The sequence below is a fragment of the Akebia trifoliata genome, chromosome 6 (genome assembly GCF_017979445.1).
Source record: "Akebia trifoliata isolate Shusen 1 chromosome 6, ASM1797944v1, whole genome shotgun sequence".
Lineage (NCBI taxonomy): Eukaryota > Viridiplantae > Streptophyta > Magnoliopsida > Ranunculales > Lardizabalaceae > Akebia > Akebia trifoliata.
In genome coordinates, this window is record NC_141380.1 from 21,551,502 (window position 1) to 21,564,347 (window position 12,846).

General features: G+C 32.9%; 1 protein-coding gene across 1 annotated transcript in view; it reads right to left on the reverse strand.

Moving 5' to 3' along the window:
• Positions 1 to 9,007: 9,007 nt before the first annotated feature.
• LOC147400398 (peptidyl-prolyl cis-trans isomerase FKBP42-like) overlaps positions 9,008 to 12,846 on the reverse strand; it is a 34,162-nt gene continuing 30,323 nt past the window's right edge. The window contains exons 4-7 of the mRNA XM_086446081.1: positions 12,407 to 12,585; positions 10,729 to 10,851; positions 10,473 to 10,625; positions 9,008 to 9,575 (exon numbers count right to left, since the gene is read on the reverse strand). Coding sequence (XP_086302207.1) covers positions 9,195 to 9,575; positions 10,473 to 10,625; positions 10,729 to 10,851; positions 12,407 to 12,585 — 836 coding nt within the window. The 3' untranslated portion in view covers positions 9,008 to 9,194. The remainder of the gene's footprint in view (positions 9,576 to 10,472; positions 10,626 to 10,728; positions 10,852 to 12,406; positions 12,586 to 12,846) is intronic.

Sequence of the window (12,846 nt, forward strand, 5' to 3'; positions counted from 1 at the left end):
AGATCATTTTCCCAATTAGGAAAAGATCTTGGATTTCTTTGCCTTAGTCATTGGGCTTTATCCATTTTCTTCTCTCTTAATGCCCTCGATATTTTTTCAGTAATTTTCATTTTGTAGTTAGGTTTTAATTCAACAACTTCTGTAATTTCTCAAGGAAATAGTGTATCTTGGTTACCATGAATACAAGTGTTGTTTCTTTTACTTCTTCTTGTATCATTGCCATGACCATAGGCTAGACTCCCTTCATTAATGAAAAAAGAAGCCTAGGAGAAGGTTTTAATTATGAATTATTTCTTTATCCTTTCATGTCCTTTATAATGTTTGTAGGATTCACTTTAAGATTTTATCCAACTATAATGGATCAAAGCTTTAATTGAATTTATACACTTCATGTGCTTACTTAGATGTTTTATGCTTAGATAAGATCAAGATAAAACCTGCTTAAACTAAATATTTGATGGTAGGGACTTTACACATTAGTTAGTGAAGGAGTCTTAACTATAGTATTTCTCAAAAAGCTTCATGCCACATCTTTCAACTCAAGAAGCTCACACCAAGCCCTTGTAATTGAGTGCAAAGAAGGATAAACTCAAATACAGTTTTATGTGCTAATGCTAGGTTACTCTAATCACTAATGGGTGTTTTATCTTTTGTTTACTTAAATATAATTTCTTCTTCTATTGTTTTAATTGCAACAACATTTTACTCTCCATTTTGTTTCACAAAAATACAAAAACAGGTTTGAATTATATCTTATATTAACTTCATTTCTTTTTAACTTGGTAACGTAACCTCTTTCTCTTGGGTTCAATCCCTCATTTGCCCACAAGTTAAGGAGAGTATAAATATTAATTTATGATGAAATGCTAACGACGACATCAGATATTATGACAATCTTAGGTATTACGAAAATCAAGGATGGAACTTGCCATATATGTCATCCATTTGAGTTTTTCGTTACTCGATTAGGCATCAATTCAAAATGCATTAGCAAAATGAATAGAAGATTACTACTCAAGAGCTTTCAAGCTAATCAATACCTTTGTTGGTTCTGGATGGGGTCGAATATCCTGGGGATGCAGAATAACACTTTGCCTTTGCAAAGCACATGTATATCATGCATGCGATCAAGACTAGGGATCTCACCTTTGCATGTCTCGTCTCATCTTAGAGACCCTAGTCGATGCCTGTGTCAAATCCAAGAAGGGGTGCTCACTCATTTTCCCACACTTGGTCTATTAGATTCTTGAGAGGCGGATGGGAATGTTGATGGCAATTTTAGCACCCCAGAGTGATATGATCTAACTTTTAGAATTCAAGGGTGCGTAATAAAATTAATATAAAGATAGTCTATTGCAAAAAGTTAAATCTATCTAAAACGAAATTAAATGAAGTAAAAACACAAAAATGGAATGAATGTTGGAGTTTTGATATTCTTTAGGTTTTTTCTCCAAAAAAAACTCGAACCTACAAAAAGAAATAAAAAGTCAAAAAATGAATAAAACAGAGAAAAAAAAATAGATGTTGATATTATAATTAGGAGGTTAAGAGAGAGTTGTTGTAAAAATTAGAGGATGAAAGTCCAAATTTTATTGTCACGCTGTGATGACTCACTACTATGCAGTGACATCAATACTTTTGGTCACCAAATTTTTACAATGACCTCCTTTTAAATCATTGATTGTATTGGAATTTATTTTTGATATTTTTTGAAATTTTTATTGGATCGACAAAAAATAAAAGTAGAAAGAAATGGAAAGAAATAAATTCACTCAAAATCAAAGCTACTACACATTTCCTAAGTAACAACACCAAAATTTTAATGGGACTATCATTGTCCTTCCCATAAAAGTTAATATTTATGCAAATTTCCTTGATTTGTGGAGAATATAAATGATCGAACCTAAAAGAAATTGACTAGAATCAAACAAAGAGTATGAAATCAAATCTAACCAAAATGTAAAATTTGTTTTTGTATTTTTGAAGTAACCAAAAGAAAATAAAACTTGTTGAAAATTAAACTAATAGAAATAAAAGTTAAACTAAAGACAATGGATGGAAATCACCATTAGAGAGAGGATCCACCTAGAGCAACTACCCTACCAAACTTAGTTTCTATTATCTTTTTTAACTCAATCCAAGGACTTAATGTTAGCTCCTTGGTTTAGGAGATTTAGCAAAGAAAAACTTAATTTAGAAAATCAAATGTAGAACTCCTTCACTCACTAAAGGGTGAAATTCCTACCACAAAACATCTAAAAAAGTATGAAATATCTTAATCTTATATAAGTATGATCCATCAACTCTAGCATTTATGATGTAGGAGTTCACTATAACCTTGATCCATAGGAGTTGGACAAGCTTAAAGTAAACTCATGAACATTAAAGTAAGATAAGAGAATTAAAATTAAATAATAGCAGAAAGTAACTAAGCTTCTCCTCTCTCCAATGGAAGGGAGATTAGCCTAAGGTTATTACAAGTGATATAGAAAGATAGATGAAGAAGAATAAGTCTTGATTCATTGAATAAACTCTCAATTATAAATTTACAAAATTTTAATAGAAAATCTAATATAAAAATAGAAAAATACATGAGAAAAGGCTAAGGGACTCAGGTTAAAGGAGGAGAAGCCTTCTCCTCATTGGAGAAGGGGTCTATTTATAGAAATTCGATGTTGTAATAGGATCTATTTTGAGTCACTATCACTAATGTGAATAAGATCATATGCAAAGCAAGACCTCAAAAAATTAGGGCGATCTATCTAAAATTTTCAACTACACCACATGACATCATCAATTTTTTGACCAAATTTTTAATGGATTGCGCCATTTGTCATCATGGTTATAATGCAAAATGGCTTTCTTGATTTTGGATTCATCTTCAATGATTTTCTCTTTAACCTACAAAATGAACACGCTCGAAATCAGGATTTTTTGACAAATGCAATTATTTATATGCAATTAAGCCTAATTAACATGGTAGTACATGTAACGTGACAATTTAAGGTTTAATATGATTATTTACTTAATATAACAAAATAAAAATGGAAACCGAGATAAATGCATGGGAAAAATGTCGATAAATCAGTGTTTTGAGGCATTAATCAAAGGTTTCATTAACATTCTTTTGTTTTGATTTTGAAGTAAAGCACAAAAGATTGGGAATATTTTGTAATTGACTCCTAGTCTCAATACCACTATCCAAATTTCTCATAACTTCAAGATTGGATGATTTTTTCTCTCTCTTACTAATCTTTGATTTTTTGAAAGTTTTTTTAGGTTCATCAATTTTTGTCTTAGTTTTTTGTAGTTCATCTTCTTCATGATCTTTCTTTTCATTTACTTTTGAATCACAAAAACTCCATTAATTGACTCCATGATAGTTAAAGTCATTTTATTGTAGACTCTATAAGTTTTGTTAGTCAAAGAGTATCCCATAAAGATTGTATCATCACTTGTAGCCTCAATTGTTTCTAGATTTTCTTTATCTCTTAATATATAACGATCACTTCTAATGACTCTAAAATATTTAATACTCAATTTTCTACTTACCCAAAGTTCATAGGCAATCATGATGGTTTTACGTCTAAGATAAACTCTATTGAGAATATAACAAGTAGTATTTACTATTTTTATCAAAAAATTCTTCGAAAGATTTTAATCATTTAAGATTACTGTTGACATTTCCTAAAGGGCTTTTTTCTTCCTTTCAGCTACTCCATTCTACTGAGAAGTCTAAGAGCTGAAAATTCATGTTTAATCACGTTGTCTTTAAAGTACTCTATAATTTTGGAATGATCAAATTATGTACCATGGTCACCCTGAATCTTAATCATTGTACTTTATTTTTCATTTTGCACCTTCGTACAAATTTTGTTGAATTCATCAAAGGTACGTGAATTTTATCTAAGGAAAACTATCCAACTGAATCTAAAAAAATCATCAACCATAATAAGACAGTACATTTTTCCACCAATACACTCTACCCTAGTTGGCCCAATGAGATCCATATGAATTAGTTCTAGGGGTCTAGAGGTGCTAAGGAATTTGCTTTTCTTATGGACTAATTTAGTTTGCTTACCTATCTAACAAGCTTTACACGGAGATTTTTGGGGTTTTTCTAACTTAGGTAAACCTCTAACCAATTCCTTTTTACCAAGCCTAGAGAAGTCCTTAAAGTTCCTGTAACCTAGTCTACGATGCTAAATTTCTGCATTTTCTACTTTATTCACATTCAATCATGTATTAGAGCTATTGTCTGTCACATAACAATTGTTAGTAGTTATAAGCCCTTTCATGATAACGTTTCCAGTATTAAGCATTCACAATTTCACACGCATTGCTAGAAAACTTAACAACATGATCTTTATCACATATTTAATAATACTTAAAAGATTATGATTCAATCCATTAACACATAGTACATTATCAATTTTAAATATGTTAGGACCTTGAACAATTCATTTTCCAATAATTTTAGCATAATTACCATCACCAAAAGTTACCCTACCATCATTGCAATCATTCAAAAAGCAAAATCAAAAATTATCTCCAGTTATAACTCTAGAGAAACCACTATTAAGATACCATTTAGAAGTTTCAGAAGCTTTAAAAGTAATTGGAACCACAAAACATTTTAAGTTCTCGTTTCGAATCCATTTGTTAGAAATAATCTTTTGTGATTCAATTCTTTGGGAAGTTTCAGCTTTTCTCATTTAGCCTTTGAATTTCTTCTTTTATGACTCATGATTTTTTATTCAATTCTTTGATACACTTACCTATCCTTCAAAAAAATTTCACTTTAAATTCTAAGATCATTTTTTTTATTTCTACATTCAAATTGCACATGAAATTTAATTTAAAATAATGAAAAATGATTATACTTTTAGTCATCGTTATGTGTTGAGAATAAATTGAGTTTTTTTTATTAGAGTAGATTGACTTTCTTGGCTGATTTCGTGCAATTTTTTCATTTTCTTTTACAAATATGGTTTTGGATGTGTATTATTTTGAACATATCCTAAACATCTTTTATCTCCAAATGAATTTTCCGTACAAAGTAACTTATCAAGTCTTTCAGAACTTTGAAAAAATTACACTACTTTTTGTTTGTTGGATTCAAGTCTTTTAATTTTAGCTTCAGCTTGAATGATTTCTTCATTTAGAGATTGGTTTAACTTTAAGAGTTCATTCATCTTTTTTTTTTCTTTTCAAAGTAATCCACAAAGTCTTAAATTTTCACCAATTCCATTACAACCAAATCTTAACCTTAAGTTTTCACTTGTTAGGTTTTGAAAATTAGAAATTTCAGAAGTTAACTTCGAGTTTTTATTAATCAAGTTTTTTATATCTAATTTTAGTTTTGTAATCATTTTAACTTTTTTTTATGTTTTTTTATATAACAAATCATAGGCTTCAATTATAAAGTTAGTATTGTCATCTTCTTCTTTAGCTATATTTTCAATAATATTAGATTCCTTATTTTCAGTAGCTAAATTCATTAAAGACCTTAAAGAAACTGGTTCTTGTTTTTCATTTAAGTACTCATACTCATTTGATGAGTCATCATTTCATTATCTCATGTGACTGTCATAGTCTTGTTTTTATTCTTCTTTCGAGTATTTGCACACTCCCTAGAGATGTGACCAAAGCCTTCGCAAGCATAACATTGAATATCTTCATTTATGTTATCTTTTTTGTTATCTCTCTTCTTAAACTTGTTGGATTTATTTTCAGATTTCTTAAAGACTTTTCTTTGTTTGATATTCTTTTTAGTTTTATAGAATATTTTAGTCATCAAAGCAACTTCTTCATATGATTCTTTTTCAATTTTAGAATCTTCTTGCTCTTTAAATGAATTATTTAAAGTTTTGAAAGTAATATTATTTTCTTACTCGTAGGATGATAATTTAATTCATATGTCTGCATAGATCCTACAAGTTCTTCTATCTTGATTTGATCAACATCTTTACTTTCCTCTATAGCATTGATATTAAGATAGAAATATTCAAGAAGTAACTTAAGGATTTTTTAAACTATTTTAGCATTTGGAATGGATTCTCCTAAACCTCACATAGATGTGACTACTTTATTTAATTTAGTGTATAAGCCCATAAAAGACACATTTTTCTCTATTTTCATAAACAAAATCCCCATACGCGGAGGAAAGAAACTCGATCTTATGATTCAACTACTTCCTTGACTAAAGCTACCATCTTAGCTCCAGCTTCAAAGTCAACTATATTGACTGCTGAAATGAGCTCTATTGTTTCATCTGGAAGTGTGGTATCCGCACCCGAGCATAAGGAGATTGGATACTAAAAGACCACTTGTAAAGCACATAACGCTATCTCCTTACACTTACACTTACAACATAGGGGGGTAAGGGGGGAGGTATGATTGAAAATCTTTTTGGCTTTACCACCCAGACCATCCTTTATCTTTGTTTCAAACTTCGTAGTTAACATTTGAAGTTCATTCATGAATAGATTCTAAAAGAACCCACACTTGTTTAGCAGATTCAGATGAAAAATAATGATGAAATTCATCAGGAGAAAAAGCACAATGTAAAACACTTAAAACTTTATAGCTGGCCTTATGCATTTCACATTCATCTATTTTACATTCCATTCTTCTCTTTTTAATGGGAGTAGAAACATCATTAATCACAGTTAGTGTCATAGGTTCACTTCATCTGTCTACCATAGCATTCCAAACATTTCATCAAGTGCATTAAAAAAAAATTCTCATTCTAACTTTTCAATGCGCATAATAAGAATCATCAAAATATGGTGGTCGAGAGACTAAACCACCTTCCCCTCCTATTGCCATACTCATTTTAAAATGATCACACCAGGGATGTTAAGCCCAATCGATGTAACATTGCTTTGATACAAATGGAAATTACTCTAATGAAAACCTAAAAGGAGGGGTGAATAGGTTTTAACAAATCTTTTACCAATTTTTTTTATTTTTCTTAAACAAGAAAAGATAGCATATAATCAACAATCAAATAAAATAAATCACGCGTGAATAAGTATTTAGAGACATTCAGACCATCTAGTGAGGCATAGTTTTATATTGGTCTAGTGACCTTGGTCCCTACTCCTCTCTCAAGAAGCTCATTACTTGAGCTTGTGTCTTTATTCAATGCTTTCGGGTTACAATAGCTTACAATGAATAACAAGCACGTGGTCGCGACATTTTTCTGGACTTTCACCGATCTCACTATAAGAAATCTCCACGAATCCTTTTTGAAGCAAGATACAACTGCAGGTTGTGAAGAATAAACCTCTATAAGGTAGATCTGAAAACTTTGCTCATAATCTCCTCTTTACAACAAAATCTCATAATAATAAATGAGGAGATGAAGATAATTCTCACAAAATGATTTCCTATGAAAAGAATTACAAGATGATAAAGGAGTAGCATACCTCAAAGATTTATCAGAGACGAGATAGATTGGTGAATTGCTGATTTTCTTAAAGAAGGCCCTCATTTAAAGGCAAGAGGTATGGTTTAGAGAAACCCTAACTGACTCAAATAAGGATCTATTCAAACATATTAGAAGACCTGCTCAAATGGAATAGGACTCATTCAAAATCCTCGCTCAAAAACGAAATGAGAATCTTTAAAAATTTGTTGAAAAAATATCACTCGTCGACTTAAGAAAGTTCAATCAACCGATCAAGAATTTTTGGGTTGACCCAATGATCAACCTTTGAAGAATAAAAAGATATGCAACTCTCATGTTCGGTCGACCCAAGAATTCCTCGATTGCCCCATGAAGAAAAGTTGGGTTGACTGACTCATCGTTCTAAGAAGAGAAACAAACATACCCACCTCTCGGGTCCAATCAATCGAGTGATCCTAGGTCACCCCAAGGAGGAAAATAGCTGGGTCGACCAATCGGTTGTCCCTTGAAGAGAAGCAAAAATATATGCTTCTCTCAGGTTCGGTTGCCCAAGCCTTATGAACACTCACACCCCCCCTTTACCTCTTTTTATTTTCTTCAACTTGAGGTGGTTAAGATTGATCCTCCATCTTCTTTTCCACTTATCTTGAGTTGGCTTGATCTCCAATAAATTTGACATTTTGTGACTTCAACCTTTGGACTTTGATATTCCCCAATTACATTGAATATTAATAAATACCGGGAAATGTCTAATCTAGTCTTGGATTTTGACAAACACACTTACAAAGTTCTTTATTGGTAATATATAAGAAAAACTCAAAAATGATAACCAAAGGAATCAATGAAAGCATCATTTTGTTCTCCCTCATTTGGATCCACCAATGGCTCTTTGAAATTCAAGGGACATTTAAAGGGAGACACTAGATGAGTTCTTTTACCCCTTTTTTCCATCACAATGATAATGGATTAAGGATTCAACCTCACAAATGATGAAGTAGTTCTTAAGTCTTCCTTGCATGTGTCAATGAAGAACTCCTATTCTAATTCTAATGGATTTAACTCCATTGACTTGTTGAAAATAAAAGAAAAGAAATAAATTAGAACTCACCAAAATAAAAAAAAAAATTTCAAATCACACTTAAATTAATGAGAAATCCTACAGATCTTCAAAGATGAACTACAAAATGGACAACACCTCCACCCACCAAAAAGAATCTCTCTAAACCTCTACAAGACACCCCATTTATAGGTTCATATGGGGAATTAGTTAAAAAAATAAAAATAACAAAAGTGTCCCATAACATAAATCTGCCTCTGTTAATCACTCTACATTGTATAAAACTGCCTCTGTTGATCACTCTACATTGTATAGAGCGATCAATTGATCACTTAAGAGAGCAACTAACAATTGCTCTACATCTCTTTGTTGCTCTGTTGGATTCAAAGTCTTGGATTAAGTAAAAAAATTGGATTTTTTTTTTTCAAAAAACCTTATCTATGAACAACCCCCTTAATAAAATTTGAAATCTCTAATTAGCACACATCTTGGAGTCCTCTTAGTAAAAGTTGGTACGGCAATAAAAGCTCTCTAAATGTATTAATTGGCATGCTATAATCAAAAGGTGGTATGATAACATAAACTCTCCGTTTTGTGGTTAAACGGATGAAAGCCGCTCATAATTTACAATAAAAAACAAAAACAAACAAATTACAAAAACGGTAAAATGGTTCATTGCAAACCATTCTTGATATGAATAGATAAACCACATAGAGTCTGTTCTTACACATCCTTCTTTGTCTCATATTGCAAGTTAGAATCAAGCTCTTCATACCTGCAATGCGGTTGCTGCCATCTCCTTGTAAGCTTTATGTTGGATGTGAAGACACTTCTCTCTAGGAGTGTGTCAGATTCAGATATCAGGAGTGCGTTATTTTCAGCTCTTGGACCGAAAATCCCCTTATAGAGCTCTTTTTGCTTCTCGTAAACTGCCTTGTCATGCTCAGCAAGTAAACGTAATTCTTTGGCAATTGCTTTGTCTTCGGGTGCATGTTTACGGGCCTTAAGAAAGTCATCCCTAGCAGCATCTGTTCGCCCAAGTTCTGCTCTGGCTTTTCCTCGTCTGAATAGTGCTTTGACATTGTTTTCATCGTCTATCAATACCTGAGAGCAAATCACACAACCTGATCGATCAACAGTTTCAAAGATAGCCAAATAAGAGTCCAATCCCATGTATCAAAACTCGTTGAGGCAGCTCAAAACTAGGCCATGTAGACTTTGACTCAACTGAATTTCCAGTTTACTGATCCCTAAAACTTGTTTGAAGCAACTCAGAAACTCGACCATGTCAATTTGAATGTGCACCTTGTCTTGATTAGAAATTTATCTCAAGTATGCGGTTATACATATCATGTTTTCTTGATAAACCAAAAATTATTATTATCTGATACTTATTTTGAATATTTAATAAATTTAATACATAGTGACTCGCCCAAGTCAACTAGGAACCATTTACTTGACTTGACTCGATGGACATTCGAGTCAAGATTTCGAGTTTTAAAACTATAGTCTAAAGAAATGGAAATCTGAATGAAGTTGGCACACATAAAAAAGAGCCAACAGAGTTTTTTAGATGTCAAAACAGCACCTAGGATTTTGAGACTTTAGAACTTGTGGATTGAATAATGCATTAAAAATTCCCATGCCAGGCTGATACACTAAATAATGGGGCAGAGTTTCTGTTTTTTTTTTTTTTTTTTCGTTTTTCATAGACATCAGAAGTTTAAAAAAAAAAAAAAGATCTTGGAGAAACTAAAATGTGCAATAAGATTAATTAAAAATGAAGAAAGGTTGGGAATGTGAGAATGAAAAGTACTCTGAAGCTGACACAAGGATTCCCTGGAGTAAAGATGAGAAGCTTGTGTAACTTTCTTTTTTTTTCTTTCTTATCCCTTTGGATAGATCTAAAGCATGAAACCAGGGTTTTGATCAGAAGCTTATGTAACAGAAATTAAAATGAACATAAAGGAACCAATTATGTTCATGAAATCAGAAACATACAATGTTGCAATGTGCAATGGCTTCTTCATAGCGCTTGAGCTTCAATAAACAAGCTGCCATGTTGAGGTGGCACGGGTTCTTCACAGCCAAGGCCTTCTGTCGATACTTCCCAGATAATTGGACCATGAAGTCTTTTCCCATGTATGAAATAGCCTAATATGAGGGAGAAACATTAGCACAACTTCCCTTGCAAACTCAGAACAACATTTTGAATGATCATAAAATAGGGAAAATTAAGATATAATTAGTCTCTAACCATTTCATATCGTTGCATTGCCTCCTCCAGCTTTTCATCCTTGAAAAAAGCATTCCCTTCCGTCTTTCTTTGATCTGCTTCTCCAATCCGTTCCTCCACGACTATATCACTCCGAGCTTTCCCCTAAAAATGTATCAGAAGTTTGTAGTCAGCATCTTAGAGATGCTGACACTAATAGGTTCAGAAGACAAATATATGGAACATTCGCACACACAAAAATTGCTAGAATTGTGGCTTAATCGAGGCATCATATTGGAGTATTAGATTACGTACTGTTGTATTAAGGTATCTAGTGAAACATCCATCATTATCTTGATGTAATTAGAATTATATTATGTAGTTGTAGTAGTTATGCTGCATTGTATTTCGGTATATCGAGATACACCGAATCATATTGATGTAGCTAGGGTAGTTAACTAACTTGTAGTCAATTTCTCTATTTAAATGGAATTCCACCAGAGGTTTGATCTGGGTTTTTCATTTAATCTTGTGTGTTTTCATGGTATCAGAGCCATGGACGGCACCGATCTTGCGATTAGGCCGGCCATGCTACTAGCTTCTAAACCAGGTCATCCAAATCAAACTTTCTTACGTATCATCTCTTATTTCTCACAGTTTCCTTTGTTTCTCATACCTATTTCTTTCACTTCAATACATCATCATTATCGAGGACCCACATAGTGCTGTTGGATCAAATCTCTTACTCAATCCAATCAACCAATGGTCCCACTACCATTAGGCTTTAGATCTCCATCTTCTTCTTGATCTTCAATTTTATTTTGTTAAATAAAAATATTTCCTTACCTCTGTGTCTTAATCTCTCCTTCAGTTCTTGTATTGGTTAGTTTTATCAATTCATAAATTGGTTTTCTTTCCTCTCTTTTATTTTCTTTGATGGGCAAACCGGTTTCTCAAACAAATTCCTCTCATTATTCTCATATTCTTCCAAAAAAGGCATATATTAAAAATAAAAAAAGATTGCACACAGGTGCAGTAATTTTGCTGGCCAAGTCAACTTCTTTTGGAATCTTCTGACCCACGTCTTGCATTCATGAAGCCGATAATGTTTGTGCTTGATAATTCCACCGTTGGTTAGAGGATCCTCACTCAAACCTTGTTAGCATTCTCAAGTTCAATGATCTCTCTCTCTCTCTCTCTCTCTCTCTCTCTCTCTCTCTCTCTCTCTCTCTCTCTCCCCATTGCAATAAAAAAGATATTTGCTAGCCCAATCACGAGGCCCAAAGCCCATTGGCTCAAGATGAGCCCAACCTCTTGTAAAGGCCCATAGAGGCCATTTGAGTTGAGTGTATGTAGTGCTCCTCGTCTATATCCCACATGGGCATATTGTCTACTCTCTCTCTCTCTCTCTCTCTCTCTCTCTCTCTCTCATAGAGGCAACAATCAAGATAAACTCTTCTTTTTAATCAATGACATGCAATTTGCATTCAAGATTCATCAACAAACAAGTGGTGATCTCTAAGGAGTATGATCAACTGTGATGTAGTTAGGGTAGTAGCTAAGTAACTAACTTGTACTCAGTTTCTCTATTTAAATGGAATTCCACCAGATGTCAATTTGATCTGAGTTTTTCATTTAATCTTGGTGTTTTCACATCGGCATCACAAAATATTATAGTTGAGGAAATCATTGTAGATTCTTAGGGGTTTGGGAGACTTACTTCTTCTTTGGGTTCATCGAAACCAATAAGTTTAACCTCATATAAGAGATTCGCCATAGGTGGAACACATGAGCTTCCTTCTTTACCATAGCCCAACTCCCAGCCCACATGCAACAGGGCACATTCACCAGCCTTCATGCTCGAGACACCAATACCCAATCCCGTCATCTCCTTTTTCTCTGTCATGAAATAAGAATAATGATTATTTCATTTTGTTTTCTAACAGCCAAGGAAAATCAATAATCAGTAGGATAATGGAAATATAGAAACAATGCGGCGAAAACATGAATAACTAGTCGTACTATAATAAAAGAGAGCCTCTATTGCCACACCAACTTTTGCTAACACCACCCCAAGATGAGTGCTGATTCTTTGGTGATTTACATATGAATTGGGGTGCTGTTAGCAAAAGTTGGCGTGCTAGTAGAATCTCTCTAATA